Source organism: Gastrolobium bilobum, unplaced genomic scaffold (assembly GCF_033153095.1).
Source record: "Gastrolobium bilobum isolate Gb01-03AN ecotype WA unplaced genomic scaffold, APGP_CSIRO_Gbil_v1 utg10548, whole genome shotgun sequence".
Classification (NCBI taxonomy): domain Eukaryota; kingdom Viridiplantae; phylum Streptophyta; class Magnoliopsida; order Fabales; family Fabaceae; genus Gastrolobium; species Gastrolobium bilobum.
The window spans coordinates 1-25716 of NW_026895215.1; the positions used below are offsets into that span (position 1 = coordinate 1).

General features: G+C 36.8%; 1 protein-coding gene across 1 annotated transcript; it reads left to right on the forward strand.

Annotated features, from left to right (window-relative positions):
• Positions 1-4046: 4046 nt before the first annotated feature.
• LOC133300288 (inositol hexakisphosphate and diphosphoinositol-pentakisphosphate kinase VIP2-like) lies at positions 4047-25109 on the forward strand. Its single transcript, XM_061499810.1, has 12 exons — positions 4047-4059; positions 4306-4379; positions 4945-5070; positions 6224-6465; positions 6806-6850; positions 19060-19126; positions 19690-19761; positions 21456-21709; positions 21788-21845; positions 23239-23406; positions 23968-24042; positions 24678-25109. The coding sequence occupies exons 1-12, from the start codon at positions 4047-4049 to the stop codon at positions 24933-24935; spliced, it is 1452 nt and encodes a 483-aa protein (XP_061355794.1). The 3' UTR covers positions 24936-25109.
• The last annotated feature ends 607 nt before the right edge of the window (positions 25110-25716 follow it).

Genomic DNA, 25716 nt, shown 5'->3' on the forward strand with positions numbered 1-25716 from the left:
CTATGTTATTGTTTCCCTAAAACCATACATACGTATTGCTCCTAATATTCAAATACCCGAACATTTTTAACTACAACCCTCTAGCCACTATTCAAACCCTTAAAAGAATTTGTATTTCTTTCCCCAAACTCAAAAAAGGGGGAAAATTGAAATGATGACATTAGTTTCAGGTGCCAGGTATTCAATACTGAATCATTTGATGTTGCTTATTGCAAGTGGTGTCTCACATATACTGACAGAAAATAAAAGCTGTTATTCAGAGATGAATGCATCACAAAAAAAGGATAAATTATAAATTACCTGTCATCATCATCTTCCCATAGATAAGTATCCTCCTGCTCAAATTTTCCAACATGAGGAAAATTAGATCATGTAAAAACCAATTATAATCAATGAAAAATAAAAAGCAATACAAAAACTAAAACAAGGACACCGCAAGCCATTTCCAGTTATTCCGGACAGCTTAGGTTTTTTTCCCATTTAAGACCCATAGAGGCTCTGGTTTTCAGTATATCGATATTGAATAATTACTTGAGGAATGAAGAGTATTTATACAAGAAAAAATAGCTAAGCATGACTCAGCTATGACTCACCAAACCTAATCACAATCATAAGAATGACTCAGCTATGACTCACTAAACCTAATCACAATTAATTCTAATTAATTACAATTAATCCTAATTAATAGGAAATAAAAAACAATCAATTTTAATTAATCTTAATTATTCCTAATTAATAGGAAATAAAAACGGAAAAATATTTGAATTTGAATTCTGATTTTCTACACTCCCCCTCAAGTTGGGAGGTAAATGTTGATCATTCCCAACTTGCCAATCAACTCTTCAAAGGCTGGCCGGTGTAGGCCCTTAGTGAGAATATCTGCAATCTGCTCTTTGGTAGGAATATACACCATCCATACACTTCCATCATCTATTTTTTCTTTGATAAAGTGGCGATCAACCTCCACATGTCTTGTTCTGTCATGGTGAACTGGATTTTGAGCAATACTGACAGCAGCCTTATTATCACAATACACTCTGACAGGTAGGGAAAAAGAGATCTTCAATTCCTCAAGGAGTCTTTTTAACCAAATTCCTTCACAAATACCATGGGCTAGAGCCCGAAATTCTGCTTCTGCACTGCTCCGAGCAACAACTGTTTGTTTCTTACTTCTCCAGGTCACAAGATTTCCCCAAAATATAGGTGCAATATTCTGAAGTGGATCTTCGGTCTAATGCAGAGCCAGCCCAATCTGCATCTGTATATATTTCAATCATCCTCGTGTGTCCCCTTTTAAAGAACAATCCTCGACCAGGGGTGTTTTTGAGGTACTTCAGAATTCTATAAATTGCACTCAGGTGTTTTTCCTTAGGAGAATGCATGAATTGACTAACCATGCTAACTGCAAATGCAATATCAGGCCGAGTGTGAGATAAGTAGATCAACTTTCCCACCAATCTCTGATACTGCTCTTTGTCAACATCTTTCCCATCTTCGATTCCCAATTTAATATTGGGTTCAACTGGAGTCTCTGCTGGCTTGCACCCAAGCATTCCTGTTTCTTGTAACAGGTCTAGAATATATTTCTTCTGAGTTAAAGAAATTCCTGCCTTACTTCGAGCAACTTCCATGCCTAGGAAATATTTGAGAGATCCAAGATCCTTCAGTTCAAACTGATTAGCTAAACATTTCTTCAAAGAGCTTATCTCCTCACAATCATTACCTGTGACAATTATGTCATCAACATAAACAATGAGAATAGCAATTTTACCACCATTAGAGTGTTTTAAAAATAAAGTGTGATCAGTCTGAGCTTGGAGGAATCCTCTTCCCTTAACAACTTGAGTAAACTTCTCAAACCACTCTCTAGGAGATTGTTTAAGACCATAGAGAGACTTTTTCAACTTGCATACTGAATCGTCTCCTTTTTCAAAACCAGGTGGTGGATCCATATAAACTTCTTCATGTAGATCACCATTCAAGAAAGCATTCTTTACATCTAATTGTTGCAAGGGCCAACCAAGATTTGCAGCAAGTGATAAAAGAACTCGGATAGTGTTAAGCTTGGCAACAGGGGCAAATGTCTCTTGATAGTCTATCCCATGAGTTTGAGTGAATCCCTTAGCAACCAGTCTGGCCTTATACTTGTTGATGTTGTTATCTGCATTAAACTTTATTGTGAACACCCACTTGCAACCTACTGTTTTCTTTCCTCTGGGTAATGCTACAGACTCCCAAGTTCCATTTTTGTTGAGTGCATCCATTTCTTCAAAGACTGCATTCCTCCATTTTGGATCATCAAGTGCTTCTTGGATATTTTTTGTATTTTTATACTGTCTAACATAGTGTTGAAAGCACGAAAACCTGGGGACAACTTTTCATATGTGATATGATGAGAAATAGGAGGAGCAGTACAAGATCTAGTACATTTTCGGAGAGCAATAGGCACATCTAGGTTGGCTGTATCAGTGTTGCTGGAACTAAGACTCGAGTCAGAATCCTAGCAGTCTAGAGGCTCCTGAGGTGATTCTCGCCTGCTGTAAAACTTTCCCCATTTCCCGGGAGGATCTCTATTATCTGACACATTAACTCCCCCTGTCTCCAACGGCAAAGGCAAAACAACAGAATTATTTGGTTTCCAAGACTTATCTTCATCAACCCCAATAGACTCCCCCTGAAGAGAAGTCGAAGGAAAAAAAGATTGTCTCTCATCAAATGTGACATGCATAGAAACAAAGACCTTACGAAGTGAAGATGGTAACACTTAGCCCTTTTGGTTAGGAGGATATCCTATGAAGACACATTTAATGGACTTAGGATCGAGCTTGGACCTTTGATGGGGAGGAACATGTACAAAAGCCACACAGCCAAACAACTTGGGAGGAAGGGAAGAATGAGCCCAGAAAGAAGGAAAGGTGTGGGTAAGACAAGATAAAGGAGATTGAAAATTTAGGACATGAGAAGGCATCCGATTGATGAGGTATGCTGCAGTCAAGACAGCTTCCCCTCACAAATATTTAGGGACATGCAATGTAAACATAAGAGCTCGAGCAACTTTAAGGAGATGTCTATTTTTTCTTTCAGCCACCCCATTTTGTTGAGGGGTGTTAGGACAAGAACTTTGATGAAGAATACCATGCTGGCTGAGATAGTTTCCAAGAACAAAATTAAAATATTCAGTACCATTGTCAGTTCGAAGAATTTGGATAGAGGTCTGGAACTGAGTTTGAACCATAGCATGAAAGTTTTTAAAAATGGATGCAGTGTCAGACTTATCCTTTAGAAGGTATACCCAACATACCCTAGAGTGATCATCTATGAAAGTTATAAACCAACGAGCACCAGAGATATTTTTTTCACGGGCTGGACCCCATATATCACTATGAATCAAGGCAAATGGAGAAGAATCATGATGGACTCTAGGAGGATAAGAAACACGAGAATGTTTTGCAAGCTGACAAATATCACAAGAAAAAGAACTGGGATTTTTATTGATAAATAAGCTTGGGAACAACTTCTGAAGATAAATGAAATTTGGGTGTCCTAACCGACGATGCCACAACAAAACATCATTACAATCATCAGACAAACATACCAAGTGGTTCACAAAATCTTTTCCTTCACAAGAATCTTTTTCTAAATAATAAAGTCCTTCTTCCTCTCTAGCACTGCCAATCATCAGCCCCGAGTCCTGTTCCTGGAAAACACAAGCATTGACAGGAAACTTGGCAACACAATGTAACTCAGACGTAAGTTTGCTGATAGAGATAAGGTTACAAGTAAGAGAGGGAACATGAAGGACTGAGTTCAAAGTAATGTGTTCAGAAAGTTTAATGGATCCTTTTCCAGCAATAGTAGAGAAGCTGCCATCTGCCGTTCTTATTCGTGATTGTTGATAGTAAGGGGTATAAGAACAAAATAAGGTTGCATTACCTGTCATATGATCTGAAGCCCCTGAATCAAGAATCCATCGACTACTATTATCAACATGGAACGCTATACCTTGTTGAGCAACATTGCTGGATGGAAATTTACTTTCAATTAACATGGCTGCGTGTGGTAACGCGTAGGGCGGACGCTCCGTCCTTTCTCTAGCGCGTGGGGGCGCGTGGCTCAGCAGAATCCGATGGTCCTTCTTGAAACTTGTAGATCGGCTCCTTCTGTTTCGAATGGTGCGGATCTTGGCCGGAAATGTCGCAGGAAAAATTTTCCGACGGCTGCTGACGGTGGCTAACGACGGTGGAAAGCTGGGATTTTGCCTTCTACAGTGATTGGTAGCCTTACTTTGCTCTTGGGACTTTGTAGGAAGGGAAAATAACCTTAATAATGGTTGGAGGTTGAGTTTTCCGGCGTTGTGCCCCGGTTTGACGGTGGTTGTGGTGGCTGAGTTTTCTCAGGACCAACCTGCTCTGATACCATATTGAAAAAGGTTTTCAGTATATCGATATTGAATAATTACATGAGGAATGAGGAGTATTTATACAAGAAAAAATAGCTAAGCATGACTCAGCTATGACTCACCAAACCTAATCACAATTATAAGAATGACTCAGCTATGACTCACTAAACCTAATCACAATTAATTCTAATTAATTACAATTAATCCTAATTAATAGGAAATAAAAAACAATCAATCCTAATTAATCTTAATTATTCCTAATTAATAGGAAATAAAAACGGAAAAATATTTGAATTTGATTTCTGTTTTTCTACAATGTAGCAAGTAAAGAAACATTGGATCTTTGTCTCAAGTAATTTACTGGTAAAGTGACTAGAGAATAAGGGGCCAGTCTACAGGTTACAAAATGACAAGTCGAAATTACTAATTATTGGTATCTATTGCTTATGCACTTCACACCTCATACTTTTCAAGTAAGATTTGGGTATTACTGGAACACTGATACGCCTCATATTTTACTTACTTTCTATAATGTATTTTTGTAGGCTCGGTTGAATGAAATTATTACCTCTGGTGCAAAGACTGTTGATAGCAATGGATCACCTGAATTTCCTTGGACGGTTGACGGAGCTGGATTACCACCCAATGCATCAGAGTTACTTCCCAAACTGGTAATGTTTTGAACCTATATCCTCATAATCCGGAGGAGTGGCTAAAACAGACTTTCTGAATTAGGGAAATTAAGCTGGTTCTCTGAATGTGTTTTCTTTATTTTAGAATTTTCATGCTTATGCTCTTCAAAAATTGTTTCTGCATTTATTGCGTTGACCATAACTGTTTTACAATTTATCTCAATATGAATTTTTTTTAGCTCAGGTATAAAAATATATTTTGAAGTTCCTGTTTACCTATTGTTTCTTGATTGTGGGACATGGAAAGATATAAAATCTTGTTATTTATAGATTGGTGTTAGTACTAAATTATGGAAGCTCACTCAAAAATTCAGCTGTGAAGCTTTACTTTTGTGAAGTTATAGTTTTAACTGATGTTCTCTAAAATCTCTTAGTTGCATGCTATCATATTAAACAAAGGCATATTTTTTTATAACTTGGGGGAGTGTAAGATATGTTTAAAAGCAAACAGAAAGAAAAAGGGGGACCAATGAAGCAAATGAAAAATAGAAACTCTCTTAGAGCAACCATGACAAGAATACAAAAGAAAACTACATTTTGTATGTACGAATTTTTAATTCAATTAAAAATGGTCAGGAAAAGGTTGATTGACTTGGTAATTGATGTAAATGATATCATGCATTGGAAATACTAGGAGTTGATGTAGAGTTGGAAACATTAGGGTCTTCAGAAATAGCTGAATTCTTATTTATTGTTCTTGTAAATGCATGTTGTATTTATTCCTTCATGAATATGAATAAGTGTGCTTGATGCCAATCACTAAAGTAATTTACAAAATTCCTTCCTAAACTTCATTTTAATTTCGTCTCAAGTGTAATTATTATATTTTTGTAACATTTCAACATCGATATGGTTTGATTTTATTTTATTTTTGAAGAACTTGACTTAGTTTCGACAGTATTCAGACTATCTCAACCTCTAATTGAGGGAATAGTTTGATATCGTGATTCTATTATTAATCCAGGACCGTATTGTCACAATTAGTTATTGCTTCCTATTTTCTTCTTATTCAAAATTAATAGAATGTTAAACTATTCTTGTGAAAAATGAAATAAAGCTATTCCAGCAAAATAACTAATTGGTAATAATTTTTTCTTTTATTTCTCAAATTTCCCCCTGCACACGTCAACAGGTAAAGTTGACTAAGAAGGTTACTGAACAAGTAAGACTACTTGCAAAAGATGAAGATGAGAAACTTACAGAGAGAAGCTTATATGATGTAATTCCTCCTTATGACCAAGCAAAAGCTCTTGGCAAGACAAATATCGATGTTGACCGTATAGCTGCCGGATTACCTTGTGGAAGTGAGGGGTTTCTGTTGATGTATGCTCGTTGGAAAAAGCTTGAAAGGGACTTGTATAATGAACGCAAGGAGTAAGCATCTTCCATTGTTTGGTTTAAATTTGTTGCTTTGCTTTTAGTGTATTTTATTTCTGATGTGTGAAATTCATGCCATTAGACTTGGAATGCCACTAATACATGAGGAATGTTAGTTGCATACATGATCAAAATGTTTTATTATTCAAATTATTTTGATTAATCCGAATGTTTTTAAATGTTTCTGGTTTCATTTTTAAATTATCATTTCCAATGACAATTTCATTTACACTTTCATGAATTCCTGCATTACACGTGTAGCCAATGGGCTTTCATTTTGTCTGGTTGTGTGTCTAATGGATTAGCAGACACATTGACGGTGTGTTTACTTGCACAGACGCTTTGATATCACCCAAATTCCTGATGTTTATGATTCATGCAAGTAAGTTGTTTACTTTATCTTATGTTTTTACGATAATTTAGTAGCTCATTCAAACTCTACAATATTTATGTATTATTGCAATTCTGGAGATATTTTTGATTCTTTGTCGGAACTTTATCATTGTATGGTGCAATTTGAATTGTAAACAATTTTCATGGCTATCAATTTCTGGGGGCTGGTTTCTAAATTCCGAGTTGAAGTTGTAATCCAAGAGTATTTTGTTTCCTAATGGCTATTTTAATGTTAAACTTACAATGATTGAGCTCTTATATAGAAGAGCACAACAGAAAAGAGAAAGATCTAGAATATCACTGAAATACTAAACTACCCTTATACCTAATATCTAATAGAGTTAGTGTTTTTCTTATAAAATTGGGTTCCATCATAAACCTTAATTTTTTTCTTTTACTTTTCTGCTCACCCTTCTTTGATATTGTTTGTATTGAAATTATAAGGTTTTAGATAGGGAAAGAGGAAAAAGAGAGTAAAGGAATACTCAGAATAATAAAATTATTTTGATGTTGGTATGAAGGATGTGATATGATGTGTTACGAAGGACACAAGACTAACCTTTATTATACTAGTATTAGACTTTTAATCCTAATTAAATAAGAAAACAAATCATAGAATATAATAAAATATGAAAACCATACATAAGAGATCATATAAGATACTCTAACATATTTTAAGATACAATAATGATATTATGAGATATTCAACATATTCTAATGATTTGTAGTAGAGAACCAAGTTTAACTTGTTTGGCTAAATGTGGCAATAAGTTTTTAAAGATATAAGCAAATACGAATCAAGAGGGCGAGCATTGGAGTATCGGTAAGGTTGCTCCTTGTGACCAGAAAGAAAAGTTCGAGTGTCGGAAACAACCTCTTTGCAAAAATGTACGGGTAAGGCTGCATATAATCAACCCTCACATCTACCCTCGAAAGTCAGGGAGCGTTGTGCACATGGGGATTTTCCCTTTAAGCAAAGATGAATTAAGGCATCCAATCTTCATCACATGACCAAACCATCTCGGACAAGTTTCAATCACCTTCTGCTTAATAACTAATATAATTTCTCTTGAACACATTTAGTTGAAACTTAGAATTGTGAATTTGAATATTTTTCTTGTTTTTTGTTTATTCATGTACTAATGTTAGCACAAAAGTTTAGAGTTGTTGGTAGTGGCTCAACCACCTTTTGACTAACTGGTGACTCAACTACTTTTGACTATTAGATATATATAGCTGTAGCTTCTTTAAATGTACCTGCATGTATCAGATACTTTCCTGTATAGTTTGTTACTGATCTGTTACAGATCTGTTAGGTGTTAGCTGTCAATTAGTTAGATCATCACTCTATATATATTGATAGAGTGCACACTGTACATTCAGATTACATAATACAATTCATACATTCTCTCTCTTCTCTCTCTCTCTTTCTCTCATCTATGGATTCTCTCAAGAACTCAAACATGGTATCAGAGCTCTCTTTCTGAGGGCCTGATCCATCTTTGTGCTCCACTATGTCTTCCGCATCAAACAACAACAGCGCTTCAACAGAAAACAGCGTTCCAGCATCTTCCAGATCACAAATGGAGAATCGTATACCACTTCTATTCAATCATCAAATCACTGTGAAGCTAACTGAAAACAACTATCTGTTCTGGAATCAAATAGTCGAACCTATTATCACTTCACACCAACTTCATCGTCACTTGGTGAATCCAAAGATTCCAGTGCAGTTTGCTTCTGATGAAGATCGCGAGAACGAGATCCAGAATCCAGAGTATGTGCAATGGATTACACAAGATTCAATGTTACTGTCTTGGCTGCTGTCAACAATCTCAGAATCTGTTGTTAATGAGATTCTTGGAGTCAAATATGCTTACGAAGCTTGGGACAAGATACACAAGCTCTTTCATGGAGTGATGAAATCTAGATCTCGTCAACTACGCTCAGAACTAAGAACTATCAGAAAAGGTAACAGATCTGCTAAGGAATACTTGTCTCGAATCAAAAGCCTATGTGATTCATTGAAGGCTATAGGAAATCCAGTCACAAATGAAGATAGAACAGATTACATACTTGAAGGTCTTCCAGTCGAGTACAATGCCTTTGTAACAACTGTTCATGGAAGAGAAAATCCTTACTCCGTTGAGGATCTTGGTATAGAGTTAATGACACATGAACAGATGCTGTTAAAACAGAGTGAATCTCTTCTTGACTCTGTCACTGTGAATGTGACTCAAAAACAGAGCAACACTGCTGAAACAACTCCTCTGTTTGCCCCTGTTTTAGCGAATCAAGAACAGAGCACTGGTAAGGCTTCTGAACAGTTTGGTTTTGTTAATACTCTTCGTTCTAATGACTTCAATAGAGGACGAGGACGATATATTGGAAGAAATAATAGAGGTAGAGGCCGTGGGAATAGACAAAACGTTCATTGTCAGCTCTGTTACAAATATGGTCATGATGTGAGATCTTGCTGGCATCGTTTTGATGCAGACTTCACACCCACACTTCCACCTCCACAGAGTTCATCAACCGGTCAATTCTTTGCTCAAAATCAGACTCCACAAGTCCAGCAGCGAAGCTATCAGTATGTTCGACCTGATTATCAGTATGTTCGTCCAGTTAATTCTGTACCTCAAGCTATGATGACTGTACAGCCAGGATTGCTTCCAACACCAGTCTCCTCTCCAGCTCTTGAGTGGTATCCAGACTCAGGTGCTTCTCATCATGTCACTGCAAACCCAATGAACTTGATTCAGAGTCAACAACTGAGTGGTTCTGATCAGGTCATCATTGGTAATGGCCAAGGTTTGAACATTAAAGCAATTGGATCTTCAAGTTTTCTGTCACCTTGTGATTCTGATACAAGTTTGCATCTTAAAAACCTTTTGTTAGTTCCTTCCATTATGAAAAACCTTATGAGTGTCAGTCAATTTGCCAAAGACAATTGTGTTTACTTTGAATTTCATCCCAATGTTTGTTTTGTCAAATCACAGGTATCTCATAACATCCTTCTTCGAGGAGTGCTTGGAGATGATGGTCTGTATAAGTTCTCAGACATCTCTCTTCCTTTGAAATCTGCTTGCACTTTGACATCCACACCTTCTAGCTCAGACAACACAGTTTCTGGTGCTATTTCACAATGTAATCTTGCTCATAGTGTCAATAAAACTGTAAATCACATTGTTCAGTCTTGTAATAGTGATAGACAGTCATGTATGCCTTCTGATTCTGCATTTTTCTTATGGCATTGCCGTCTAGGGCATCCTAATCATGTAACCTTGACAAAGGTGCTTCACTCTTGTAATATTCCTGCTTCAAATAAAATTGTCAGTGAATTTTGTTCATCTTGTTGTCTTGGTAAGGCACATAGACTCCCCTCATATCCCTCTCTGTCTGAATATGATACCCCCTTTGCTCTACTTTATTGTGATCTTTGGGGACCAGCTCCTTTTACTTCAACCATGGGATACACTTATTACCTGTCAATTGTTGATGCCCATACCAGATACACTTGGATTTATTTACTGAAACAAAAATCTGATGCTTTTCCTACATTTAAACAATTTCACTCTTTGATAACAACTCAATTCAGCTACCTATTAAGGCTTTACAAACAGATTGGGGTGGGGAATTCAGATCCTTTTCTGATTATCTTAAACTCAATGGCATTATTCATAGAGTTGCATGCCCACACACTCATCACCAAAATGGTGTTGTTGAACGTAAACATCGTCATATTGTTGAAATGGGACTGACATTACTGTCTCATGCTTCCTTACCACTGAAATTCTGGGATTATGCCTTTCTTTCAGCTGTGTACTTAATAAACAGATTGCCCACTGCTTCTTTACATTTTGATGTTCCTTACACAAAATTGTTTAACCAACAGCCCAATTATCAGTTTCTTAAAACCTTTGGGTGTGCATGTTTTCCATTTTTGAGACCTTACAATAGATACAAACTTGAGTTTCGTTCACAAGAATGCTTGTTCCTTGGCTACTCCACAAATCACAAAGGTTATATTTGTTTAAGTAGAGAGGGCAGAGTCTATATCTCCAAGGATGTTTTATTCAATGAATATAAATTTCCTTATCATTCTTGGACTGACACCAGAATTAGTCCCACTCCTCCAATCCTTCCTGTTTCTGCTCACATTCCTCTTGTGTCTCCTCCTTCCTCTACTCCCATTACTCACACTTTGTCTCCTGTACAGTCTCAATCTCCTTTGCAGTCCACCTCTCAATCTGTTTCTTCTTCTTCTTCTTCTTCTTTTCACAGCCCTCTTCCTACCCAAACAATGCAGTCTTCTCCTGCTCCCTCTTCCACCTCTTCTTCTTCCTCAGTTTCTGAATATATTCCCCCAAACTCCTTACCAATAATTCCACCTACACAATCTATTCAGACCAGGTCTAAGACAGCAGCCACATCCATTGCTCTCCTTGCTCATATTGAACCATCTACTGTGAAACAAGCTCTAACCAGTCCCCCTTGGTTTGAAGCCATGAATACTGAGTACAATGCTTTAATGACTAACAATACATGGACTCTTGTGTCTCTGCCTCCAAACAGGAATTCGATTGGCTGCAAATGGGTATTTAAGGTTAAAGAAAATCCTGATGGTTCAGTGAATAAATACAAGGCTAGACTTGTGGCTAAGGGCTTTCATCAAAGAGAAGGTTTTGACTACAATGAAACCTTTTCACCTGTAGTAAGACCTGTCACCATTCGAATAATGCTTACTCTTGCTCTCACTCACTCCTGGTCAATTAGGCAGCTGGATATTAATAATGCTTTTCTCAATGGTGACTTACAAGAAGATGTCTACATGACACAGCCCCCTGGATTTGAGGATTCTGATAAGAGCTTAGTTTGCAAGCTCAATAAGGCATTATATGGCCTTAAACAGGCTCCTAAAGCATGGTTTGACAAGCTCAAGGGTGCTTTAATTCAGTTTGGATTCCGGTCAAGCTGTTGTGACCCTTCCTTGTTCATTTCCAAAACATCTTCTCACTGCACTTACATCCTTGTATATGTGGATGATATCATTGTGACTGGTACTAATGCCTCTTATATTCAGCAACTGATTCAGCAACTTCATTCGCAGTTTGCTCTAAAGGATCTTGGCAATCTTGATTACTTTCTTGGTGTTGAGGTGAAGCCTCATATTTCTGGTGGCTTGGTGCTGTCCCAGTCTAAATATCTACGTGATTTACTCACTCGGGCTGATATGTTTGATGCTAAAGGAATTTCTTCTCCCATGCCTTCTAACTGTAAGCTCTCAAGGTTTGGATCACACTATTTTTCAGATCCTCTTCTCTACAGGTCAATTGTGGGTGCTCTTCAGTATGCCACCATCACTCGCCCTGAAATTAGTTATGCTGTCAATAAGGTTTGCCAATTTATGGGACAGCCTTTGGATGACCACTGGAAAATTGTGAAGAGAATTTTAAGATACTTAAAAGGGACTCTTACCTTTGGCCTTGTTCTTCAAAAGGCAAATCCCCATCTTCCCTTTACTCTCACTGCTTACTGTGATGCAGATTGGGCAAGTGACCCTGATGACAGGCGCTCCACTTCAGGTGCAGCCCTCTTCTTGGGTCCTAATCTTGTCTCTTGGTGGTCCAAGAAGCAAACTCTTGTAGCAAGGTCCACAACTGAAGCTGAATATAGAAGTTTAGCACTTACTTGTGCTGAAATCTTGTGGATTAAGTCTCTTCTTTGTGAATTACAAGTCTCTTTTGATACTCCCCATGTCTTCTGTGATAACCTTAGCACAGTGGCTCTCTCCCATAATCCTGTTCTGCATGCCCGCACAAAGCACATGGAACTGGATATCTTTTTTGTTCGAGAGAAAGTGCTTGCACATGAGATTATTGTCCATCATATTCCTACCTCAGATCAGCTGGCAGATACTTTGACAAAGCCTCTTCCTTCTGGACATTTTACAAATCTAAGAGCCAAACTCAGAGTTCTTGATTCAGTGACTCAAGATCCCTGAGTTTGCGGGGGTGTATTAGATATATATAGCTGTAGCTTCTTTAAATGTACCTGCATGTATCAGATACTTTCCTATATAGTTTGTTACTGATCTGTTACAGATCTGTTAGGTGTTAGCTGTCAATTAGTTAGATCATCACTCTATATATATTGATAGAGTGCACACTGTACATTCAGATTACATAATACAATTCATACATTCTCTCTCTTCTCTCTCTCTCTCTCTTTCTCTCGTCTATGGATTCTCTCAAGAACTCAAACATTGACTAATTACACATGGTAGTTCTATCTTTAGATTCTTTACAACACATTCGTCCTTAATCTTATCTTTTCTTGTATATCCATTCATTTGCCTTAACATTCTCATACGTGCTACACTTATCTTTTTCACACGTTGGCACTTTGTTCCCTAACATTCACAACCATTGAATGGTCTTATAAATGTTTGATTGGCACTTATGTGAGTACGAATTACAAGTGAAGCATTTCTTCCTCCCCTATGCACAACTCGAATCCTATGTGTGATCCCCACCAACCTTCCCATCACTTTGTAATATGGATCCAAAATACCCTGGCCATATAACTTGTATGACATGATCCCCAAGTTTCACTGCCAAATATTGTTAGCACGTATGTTGCTAAACTTGCATTCCATATACTTCATCTTACTCATACTTAACTGTGAAAACCCTTTGTTTCCAAAGATTTTCAAATTTATAATGTAGCAGTGTGGAAAAATAACCATGCACAACTCAAAAATGGGTTACTAGCTGGTAAGGTAACATAAGGTACCTTATCAGCCTGACTATGCCTGAAAAATTCTACTATGCCAGGTTACAACCTAAGTATAACCACTTAAATGGAGATTTTGTTCAATTATAGTAGGAATTTTCTTGCCTACAGTTTCTTAGCTCTTATGACATGTTAAATTGTTGAATGATTGTTCCTATTCTTGCTCACTACTTCATTCTGTATGCTTCTTGTCTTTGGTCTCTCTTTGAACTTTTCCCCTTTTATCCCTGCTATTCTCTACTCCTGTTCTACTTCTTTCAGTTGGTCCTCTATCCACTTTCATTTATGTATGTTTACCAAGCATGTAATAGACATCTGAGTTTTTACTTGGCCTCAAGCTTTAAATGTTGAGGAAAATTTACTTGTAATGCTATCGTCAACTAAAATACAATTGAAATGTACGAATGTATTGTATTCAATTGTATATAGAACTGTACAAAAATCCTCTATTTAAAGAAGTTAAAAGACCTAATGGGCCAAGCCCAAATAACCTGCTAGAATATCAGAATAATAAAAATGCAATACTATTTAATACAATATTATTTATAACACTCCCCCTCAAGCTAGTGTGTATATATCATAAGCTCCCAGCTTGTTACATATATGATCTATCCGGGGACCTCTAAGAGCCTGGGTAAAAATATCTGCAAGTTGATCACTAAAATTGACAAATGTTGTCTCGATCTCTCCTGACTGAATCTTCTCTCTAACAAAGTGATAGTCAATTTCTATATGTTTGGTCCTCTCATGAAAGACTGGGTTAGAGGATATATGCAATGCTGCTTGATTGGCACAGATGAGATTCATGGGCTGCTGTTCACAGAGATGTAGTTCCTTAAGCAATTGTTTTAGCCAGATGAGCTCACAGGTTGCATTTCCCATTGGCCGATATTCTGCCTCTGCACTTGACCTGGCAACCACAGTTTGCTTCTTACTCTTCCAAGAGATCAAGTTTCCTCCAAGGAGAACACAATACCCCGAGGTGGATCGTCTGTCTGAAGGAGAACCTGCCCAGTCAACATCTGAATAGCTAGACACCTTTGCATTCCCTTTATTTGTGTATAATAAACCTCTTCCTTGTGCTCTTTTGATGTATCGAAGAATCCTGATAACTGCATCCCAATGGGAGTCATAAGGAGAGTCAAGGAATTGACTTGCCACACTAACTGCAAAAGAGATGTCTGGTCTTGTCACAGTAAGATAGTTCAACTTTCCAAAATAAAGACCAGGGTCTGACAATGGCTCCCCCTGTCCGGGTAACAGCTTAACATTAGGATCCATAGGTGTATCAATAGGTTTACATCCCAACATACCAGTCTTATCTAGGATATCCAGTGCATACTTCCTCTGACAAATGGAAATGTCCTGCCTAGACTGTGCCACTTCGATCCCCAAGATCTTTGGTCTGAAACTGATTGAAAAAGTATTTCTTTAACTGATCAATCTCATTTTGATCGTTGCCAGTAATAATGATGTCATCAATATTAGACCAGGAGATAGATGCACTGGCTAGAAGAGCTATACCTATAGAAGATAGAATGATCGGCTTTACTTTTGATTAAGCCAAAGGATTGAACAGCAGAACTAAAACGACTAAACCAGGCCCGAGGGACTGCTTAGATACCATTCCAGAATTCTCCCCCCTGAGCAACAAAATCTGGTGGTTGCTCCATATATAATTCCTCTTGCAAGTCACCATGTAAGAAGACATTTTTAATAACAAGCTGTAGAAGGGGCCATTGATGAATGGCAGAAGTGCAAGAAACAGACGAACAGAGGCCATCTTGGCAACAGGAGAAAAAATATCCCCATAGTCAAAGACCAAATATTTGAGTGTATCCCTTGGCCACTAAACAAGCTTTAAGGCGATCAATAATGCCATCAAGACTAACTTTGACTGTGAATATCCATCGACGACTGATAACTGACTTTCGGGGAGGAGCACGAACAAGATCCCATGTGCCATTGGAGTGAAGTGCTTGCATTTTATCAATCATCGCCTGGCGCCAACCTGGATGAGTTAGTGCTTCACCTATGATTTTAGGAATAGAAACAGACGAAAAACTAGAAACAAAATTAAAATGCGGTGAAAAAAGTCTATCATAAGTCAAGAAACTGTAAAGTGGATGAGGGTTGTGAGTGGATCGAATACCTTTGCGAAGGGCAATAGGAGTAATCTCTAATGGGGGATCCGGAGGGAAAGAGTCGACAGGAGAAAGCGATGAGTCAGTAAAGGTCAAATCCGCTGGAAACATAGTCTGACGACGCTGATAGGTGAGAAAAGGACAGTCCTCAGGGATGGAGGCAAGGGGCCACTCCTCTGGGATAAAGTCACTTGCAACTAGTAAAGACAAGTCAAGGCAAAGAACAGGAAGAACCTGATCAACCTGTGTTATCTGAGACAGGATAGAATAAAAAGGTTGTTGATCAAGGAAAGTAACATCAGACAAAACAATATAACGCTTGAGATCAGGAGAATAGCAATGATACCCCTTTTGAAAACGAGTATATCCAAGGAAATTACACTTGAAGGCTTTGGATTTTAATTTATATTTTCCCGGGGTAAGATCATTAACAAAGCAGGTACATCCAAATACATGTGGAGGTAGAGGATAGGAACGTGCTTCTGGAAATAATACACTATGTGGAACTTCATTATTGAGCACGGAAGAGGGCATGCGATTGATGAGAAAGCAAGAGGTGATTATAGCATCTGCCCAAAAATGAAGCGGAACATTCATATGAATTAGTAGGGTATGTGCAGTTTCAACCATATGTCTATTTTTATGTTCGGCCACTCCATTTTGTTATGGAGTGTGTGGACAAGTGGTCTGGTGTAATGTCCCACGTTTCTCCAAAAATTTAAAAAATTCAAGAGACACACACTCTTTTGCATTATCACTGTGCAAGATTTGAATAGAAGCACCAAATTGAGTATTTATCTCGGCACAAATTTTTTGATAAATTGAAAATAATTCAGAACGATTTTTCATTAAATAAACCCAAGTACAACGAGAGAAATCATCAATAAAGGTTACAAAATACTGAAAACCCAAAACAGACATTGTTCGATTCGGACCCCAAATATCAGAATGGACAATAGAAAAGGGAGCATCGGCTCTTTTATTGACTCTATTAGCAAAGGAGGAGTGGGTGTGCTTTCCTTGTTTACACGACTGACAGCTTAAAGACTTAAAATTGGATAAAAAAGGAACCATATGCTGAAGCTTGGAGAGACTTGGATGACCTAGACGGCTGTGAATAAGCTCAGGAGACTCTATCAGAGAACACGCTACTGGAGAAGGTGGTGCAATCAGATAGTAGAGGCCTCGTGACTCAATACCCCCTCCAATTGTCTTCCCCGTACCCGGATCCTGCATAGAGAAAGATTCTTTAGAGAAGGTAACAGTACATGAAAGAGAATGAATCAACTGGCTAACAGAGATTAAATTAAAGGGAATGCCAGGTATATAATAAACAGAGTTCAAAGTTAAAAAGGGAGTTGGTTGGCTTCCCCAATTCCACGAGCAAGAGCCTTAGTGCCATCAGTAAGAGTGACAGAGGGTAGGTTTTTAGAATAAGAAAGTGAAGTGAAGAGATCCTTATTACCAAAAAGGTGATGAGTAGCACCTGAGTCTATTATCCAGGGTCCAAGAGATGATTGAGAAAGACAAGCAACATGATTACCAGTGTCTTGAGCAGGATGCTGAGAAGAAACCTACTTGAGAAGTGCCTCATAGTCCGCACTTGAAAGAGTTATTGATCCAGTAGAAGGTGGCGTAGCATCAGTCTGAGCAAAGTTGGCAGTCAATGGCTTCAAATGAGGGTACTTCCTATAGCAGCGTTCTTCAAAATGTGTAAGATTCGGGCAATAATTGCAACGAGGCCTCTGTCTGCGTCCACCCTGTCCACGACCGCGTCCATTATTCCAATTAGAATCATTAACACGAGAAAAGAATGCAGTGGAATCGGTAGCTGGCACATGTGTGGGAGCTGTTGATTTATCCTTAAGATTCAGAAGGCGCTGGAAAGTGTGTGACAGGCTAGGAGTCTCAGTACTGGTTAGAATATTCTCACGAACACTCTCTAACTCTTCTGAAAGACCGGAGAGGGTCACGACCGTAAAGAAGCGCTCCACCTGCTTCTTGTATGCAGAGGCATCTACAGTATGAGGTATCATAGCTAAGAATTCTTGCATCAAAGAACGAATCTTACCAATATAAGTCTCCATTCGAGATTTTGGTGATTTGCGCAATTCCATTATCTGAGAAACAATGGAATAAAGCTACTGAATGTCATTGGTGTAGAGGTTTTTAGCTTCCTCCCATACGTCATAGCAGGTCTCAAAAGGGATGAAAATGTCTATAATATTCGGATCAATGGACTGCCAAAGGATACTTAGCAGTTGAGCGTCAACCTTTTCCCATTCAGATGTCTGATCCTTTGAAATACCAGCAGACTTAGTTGTGAGATATTTTTCCTATCTCTGACCAGTAAACCAGATCTTAACTGAGGTAGACCAGGTCTTGTAAGTAGCAAATCCGGTCAGTTTCATCGTTGTAATGGATGGGTATTACTGGAGATGACGCCAGTAGTGTTTTTGGACGTATTACCTGAGCCTTCCATCACAAAAATTAAAAGAGATGACTAGATAAAAGCAAGAAACAGCAAACTCACGAGAAATCGCGCAAAAATAATTAAAAAAGATGTCCAACCAGCGTGTTTTTCGCTGATATCTTCTTAACGGATGGGACCCACAACGAACGGAGACCAGATCTAGAAAGAGGAGAGGAAGGCAAGCTGTTCTATCTTGGAATGGCCAGAAAAAGACGCGTGAACAGTGACAGTATGGACGCGTGAACAGTGACTGTGCGGACAACGTGAATAGTGCCTGTACAGACGCGATGAATAGTGCCTGTACGGAATGACAGTGAACAGTGACTGTACGGACGCGATGAACAGTGTAGAAACAAGCCGGAGGGACGCTCGGCATAGTGGAAGGAGAGAACGCCAAAGCAGTTGGCTTAGGGTTTTAGCGGAAGCGAAAATTCCCAGAACAAAGTACTCTGATACCAAATTAAAATGTATGAATGTATTCTATTCAATTGAATATAGAACTGTACAAAAGTTTTTTATTTAAAGAGGTTAAAAGACCTAATGAGCCAAGCCCAAATAACCTGCTAGAATAACAGAATAATAAAAATACAATACTATTTAATACAATATTATTTCTAACAAATACATTAAACTCTTATATTTCAAGCATCTGTTAATCAGTATTAGATATCTGAAGAAGTTAAACTAATCTGCATTTGTATGAGTTTGAAGAAAATATTGAGGTTTCATTTAAATTATGTATTTTTCATTCTTGTCTGATGATAAGTTAATGTTGACTTATTACAGATATGATCTCTTGCACAATGCACATCTTAATCTAGAAGGACTGGATGAGCTTTTCAAAGTTGCTCAGGTATGTAGAAGTATGTTAGGGAAAATGCTGCCCAACTGAAAATAATTAAACTAATAGAAGAACAGATTAACAAGGCAACTTTTCAATCCACTTGATTTACTTGTAAAATATACTTGTTCGTGATTCCTTGCTGGTGATGTTGCCACATGATTTGGTTATGACTTATATGTTTAATGCTGTGTAGCGTTACTCATATTCTTACATAAAATAAAGTGCTCCCATTTTGAGTTTTGCTGATCACAGATTACATCTTCTATTTGGAGCGTACAACTTTCTCCTGTGTACTGTACTTGTATCCTTTCTTGAAAGAAAATTACTTTTATAACTGCCTAGTGTGAACACTAATCACGGTAAACCTATCTCAAGCAAATTCTCATTAGTGTTTTGGGGTTTACCTTTTTGAAAGTAACTGTATATTTTAAATAACTAAAAGCCATAACTAGAAGTATTCCCTACAGAAATAAAACCCCTAACTGTACTACTTTCCTCTGTTTTATTTATCAACCGTGACTCATGAATCCAATCTCTTTGCTTTTCTAATTGCTCTGCCAATTTATTTGCAGTTGCTTGCTGATGGTGTAATCCCAAATGAATACGGAATCAATCCAAAGCAGAAGCTGAAGATTGGCTCGAAGGTAAACTCCTGTTGTAAGGAGACTCCCAAATTTCATTTAACGTTACAAATCTTGAAACAGCTATCTTATTCTTCCCTTCTGCATAATATTTTATTCCGTATTCTTAAGCCACTGCAAATAGGGATGTTCAAAATATTCAAATTATCCAAACTGAACTGGATCCAAACCGATCCATACTTGAAAATTCAATTTTTTTAAAAACCGGTTTTAAACAAAAAACCACTTCTTCCTTTATAAAGCAATTCGGTTATCCACTCTTTTACGAAACGGATATACACAGTTATCCAAACCAATTTTCTTTTTCTTTGAAATCAAAATACCCAAATCATAAACCACATTGAAACGGTCTTTGGAATATTTCCCTGCCACTTGGAAACTATTACCACGGCTACTACAACTTCTAAAAATCCTAAATTTATTGCTAGATTTGAAAAGAAAGCAAAGGAGTTTTTGGAAGGGGTGAGAGAACTTGAAAGACTTGTTGGAGGATGGTGGCTGAGGTTGAAGTGAAAGATGACGTTCAGGTAAATGAGGCATGGAAAGTGTTTTGGGCGAGTTTGCTATCGTTGAGTCTATTTGGCGTTCGAAGGAGTTGAGCTCGTACGAGTCATATAGTGTGCTGCCTCAATCCCAAATATTCAGTTATAAACGATAAACCGGTTTGGAATAATCAAAAACCAGTTTAAAAAAAAAAATGGTTCAGTTTGAAAACCAAACCGTTTAAAATCGGTTCAGTTTGGTTTTTGTTAAAAACCAAACCGAACCGCTCAATGCACACCCCTAAGTGCAAAATCCTACAACCAGCTACACAAGCCAAGGAAGTCAAAACCATATCATCAACGTTGATACGTTCTAATCACTCTTATCCAAATTGATGTGAATACCAGAAAGTTTGAAACAAACTTAAAAACCTTCAACAATGACAACATTTTCTAAAAACATCAAGCATCCTCCAGATGCAAATTGCAAATGAGACACCTTCAGAGATCTCTCTCATTCCCTGAAAATCAGACATTCACTTTATATGTTATTATTGATATTCTTTGTGATGCATTACAGTTTGTTTCACTACGAATTTTAGAATCAGATTATTAGGGTCATGCCTGTGTTTTTAGCAACATGAAGTGTGTTCTGTTGCATTGTGTTATGTGCTTTCCTTTTTGAGTAAGAAAAGGAAGAAGTCAATGTTTCATAAATCTTGAGGAATTGAGTTAATTTGAATCTTTGAAATATATTATACAAAGAGAAAAAGCAAGATTAAATGTCTGGGATATAATAAACAAAGGAATCTGTTTTTAACTACCTCTGGTAATTAGAGAAATGCTTGATTAAAGGTTCAACATCTTCTTGTATGAGGATCATAACCATACCATGTTGCCACGCCTGATTATAAGATTAATAGCTCCATGAATTTCTTAAGTTATATTATAGCCTCATGTTTATGATTTTTATGATGATTAAAACGTTACCAACCTCTAACCCCAAACAGAAGTAAGAGACAAACACCTTATGAAATGAGGTCTTAAATTGTATGCTATGTTAAGGACCTTATATAACTATGTCTTCTGTTTCATGTAGTTGATATTACTTGAAGAACAGTTAATGATATAGTACTCAAATTAAATGCACTGTTTCTACATATGTACTTAAAACTATAGCCACCTGATTAATTTGTTTCTACTTTTTCAATCCAGATAGCCCGTCGGTTATTGGGAAAACTTTTAATTGATCTGAGGAACACTCGAGAAGAAGCCATTAGTGTTGTCGAGTTAAAGAATAACCAAGACCATCATTCATTATCCACGAAAATTGAAAAGGAAGATGCAGAGGCCAATTCAAAATTTTTCCATAAGAATGATGAAATACGGAAATCGAACACTTTAAATGATATATCAATGGATCAAGATGATGACGATGATAAAGAGACCAAATATCGTTTAGATCCAAAGTAAATATCAGGTTATCATATAGTTTTCTTATTTTGTACATTATTATGATCTATTCTAATATTTTTATTTTCCACCAGGTATGCAAATGTGAAGACACCTGAACGCCATGTGCGAACACGCTTATACTTCACATCGGTGAGTGCTGTAATGTGTTATAAACTTGTGTGGATTATATAGTTCTCTCGCCTGCCCCTTCTCTGTGAGTGATTTTAACTCAGGTAAAAAAAATTTAGAAAACGACAATAAAGGAATTTTTTATACAAATATATCCAATTTAGGAATAGTTAACCACTTAATAGGTTACATGAATCAGTAATTGTGGACTCATTTGAACATTGATAACTAGTTGACTGGTTAAATGCTACTTTTAGTTTTACCAAGAATTCCTTTGTAATTTCTTAATTGTGTTTTGTCATATGGGTGGGGACTAGAGTGATAACGTTTGAGATCTTTTTCATTTTGCTTTTGAGAAAAAACAGAATTTGTATTGTTTTATACCAATCGATCACGTGATATAAGTAGAACTTGCTGATGTAAATATGCTAGCCTTGGTTCATATTCACTTCCTATGCAAACCCCAAAAATAAATCTTCACGTGCAATTTTCTTTAGATGAAAAGGCTGCTCAGTTATCACTCTTAATGTTGAACTGATTATAGTGGATGAGATTTATACAAGCTCTGATACCAACTTGCAAAAAAAGAACTTGAAAAGTAAGATTGTATTATGTGAAAATTGTATATTACAAATGTATAAGAGCTCTTTATTTATAGAGAATGACTTAATGGGCTAAGCCCAAAGAAGATTCTAGAATGAAAAATAAATAAAAATAAATAATTACAATACAATTATTTACAACAAACAGTTTAAGCTTTAATTAGTAGAATTGATCCTAACATGGTATTAAAAGCCTCTAATGACCAAGTGATCAATCCTTGCCCCAATCTTCATAATTAAATTGAAATTTCAAGTTTTCAACACAATGTGTAGCGGGCCTCTACATAGTCTTTGTTTCAAGCCTAAAGAATTCTTACCTGAGGTGTATTAAATATATAAAATCGTTTTTGGGCTATCACCTAATAGCTTAAACTTTTAAGAAACTTGGTGTTTGACACTTGCATTAGTGTAATTTCACTTATATTCTACTCCCTTTATTATATGTTGGCAATTGATGCACAAAATTTGCCAAATGTTTTTCTAGACTTTGTTCTGAAATTCTTCCTTTGATATTCTTACCCTTAAATTAAGCATAGTTTTTTGTTTTATATGAAGCCCCAGTAGTATGAATCCATTTGATTGTAGATATATGGTTCATATCGTATCGATTCATTATATTTTATATTATCCAGAACAAAATTAACAAAAGCTCATATGAAAGAACTGATTTTAACTAATCAAATTATATTGAAATCTTAAGTGCAAATGCATTAATAGATGCATTCAGACAGGCTGATATTTTTTCGTTGCATAGAATTGCTCTGTTAATTTGATTTTCATACTCTCTTTCGCTTGCCTTATTTTGTTGACAGGAATCACATATCCATTCTCTTATGAATGTTCTTCGTTATTGTAATTTGGATGAATCTCTTCTAGGAGAGGAGAGTCTTGTATGCCTCAATGCTCTAGAGCGACTATCTAAAACAAAGGAGCTTGACTATATGAGCTACATTGTGCTGAGGATGTTTGAGAACACAGAGGTGGGTCATTTTGGCCATTTACCTGTATAATTACTAGTCTGTTACCATATTCCTCCTAAGTGCTCGGCTTATGTGAAATGGTTAAGTTATTGCAGTTCCTTATTTCTACTACTAGTAAATTAATCCTAAGAAGTGCAAAGTTTATACATATGTCATCTTTTAAAGTGTAACGCTGAACTATGTATATGATGGTTCATATAGGACTTAGTTATCCAATTGAAAGTTATGGTAGCGTTTGGTAAACGTGGGAAAACGGAACAGAACAGAATATATCAGTTCTATTTTATGTTTGGTGCATTTTAAAAATAGAACAGAATAGGATATGGAGTTAAAAAGTAGAACATTTTAGTTTCACTAATAGGGGTGGAACCAAGGAGATTAGAACAGAACATAATACTCCATTCCATGCTAACCATGCGCATAGCACTAACTATAATCCTTTCAGTGTTAGCATTTACCATATTTTGACAATCATTACCGGTTGTCTTTGAGTTATGTAATGTGCAATTTATATATTTATTTTTGCAGTTATTGAACTTTCTTTTGAATCTAAAATGGCAGGTGGCTTTAGAAGATCCGAGAAGGTACCGCATAGAGATGACCTTCAGCCGTGGTGCCGATTTATCCCCACTGGAGGTAATCCCGTTGTTTGAAGCTTCAAACAAGTGAAGCATTATTTGATAGCATCATTTTTTTTCTTTAAACTTGCTGCTGAAAACTGTTAGGACCGTTTCTATCACACACATACCATCACAAATAGAAAAATAAGAAGGAAGAAAAGCAAGAGAAACAGTTTAACGGTTTCCCCTAGTTCACCCCAATGTGGGGCTACTTTAAACAAGTTTGTCACTGTATTCTCCTCACAGCACTTATTATAATGCACTCAAATACAAGAGAATATAAATAAGCTTAGAAAACCCTAAGCCGCAACAATTATCCATGAGCCCAAACTCTTACTAAACAAAAGAACATTACTAACTAGGCCTCTACAAGAAAGGGGGAGCGCGTCTTCCATTGGCTTTATCTTCATCATGGAAATGTGTTGTTGTCTTGATGCAAAGTAGGAGTCATCCTCAACAAAAACACAGCAATTTGCTTTAAAGCTTCTTCTTTAGTTTTATGTACCCATTCCACACAAATGCCATTTATTGATATGATAACATTTCTCCTACTGGCAATTTTTCATATATAAGGAATATCAGTGAAAATGCTGGTTTTACATGATGAACTTGTTTTTCAATAGCTAATATGTTGTGTTTTATGGTTGGCAGAAGAATAATGGTGAGGCTACTTCATTGCATCAGGAGCACACACTACCTATTATGGGTCCAGAGAGGCTGCAAGATATGGGATCATATCTCACATTAGAAACTATGGAGAAGATGATTCGCCCATTTGCTATGCCTGCAGAAGACTTTCCTCCACCATCAACACCTGCAGGGTTTTCTGGCTATTTCACAAAAAGTGTACTTGAGCGTCTGGTAAACCTTTGGCCTTTCCATAAGCATGCCAATTCAAATGGGAAATAGCAAACTAGAAAATGCTCTTCCTCCCTCTCCTTTAATCTCTCCTGTCTCATATTTTTTATTGTAACGGGAAAACCTTGATCATCCAAAGCGAGCTTTGGGCTCCTTCGGAGAAATTTTTGAAACAACTAACATCTTCTAATAATCAAACACTATACTGTTTGAAGTAGTAGAAAGTAAGCCATTAGTAATAGAAATGCCCTTTCTTCACCGCTTTTGCAATTCTGGTATTCTGTATTATTATGATTTTTTTTTTGTTGCTTACATTAATATAAACAAGAAAGTCATATCACCTTGATTGAAAAGCTTAAAGGAATTAGGAAGGAAATTATTCGAGATGATTTTGTTTAGTCTTTACTAATATTATTGTGACCTGAAATGGAGCATAATGAGAAAACTAAAAAACGATTGCCTAATCTAAATTATGCACCATTCTTGAGCATGACATCTTCATGTTTGATTAAAAGCAAACCGCTAAATATCATACCTAAGAAGCTCACCATCAATGGAAAAAAAATATATATCCGTTAAGTCTTTCTTTACACAATCGAAGGGGTTTGACACTTTGACTATGATTAGAACTATTTAAGGGGTAACTTTTTTTTGTTTAATAATATGGTGGTACACGAATATGAGTATAAAAATTTCAGTTACAGTTTATCAAAAAAAAATCAGGAAAGGATACCAACGTAAAAAAATCTGTGAATAGAGTTGGACTTGGACATCAATTTTTTTAAAGTAAGTCTAAAATATGACAATTCAACATTAAATGAAGTATCCTACT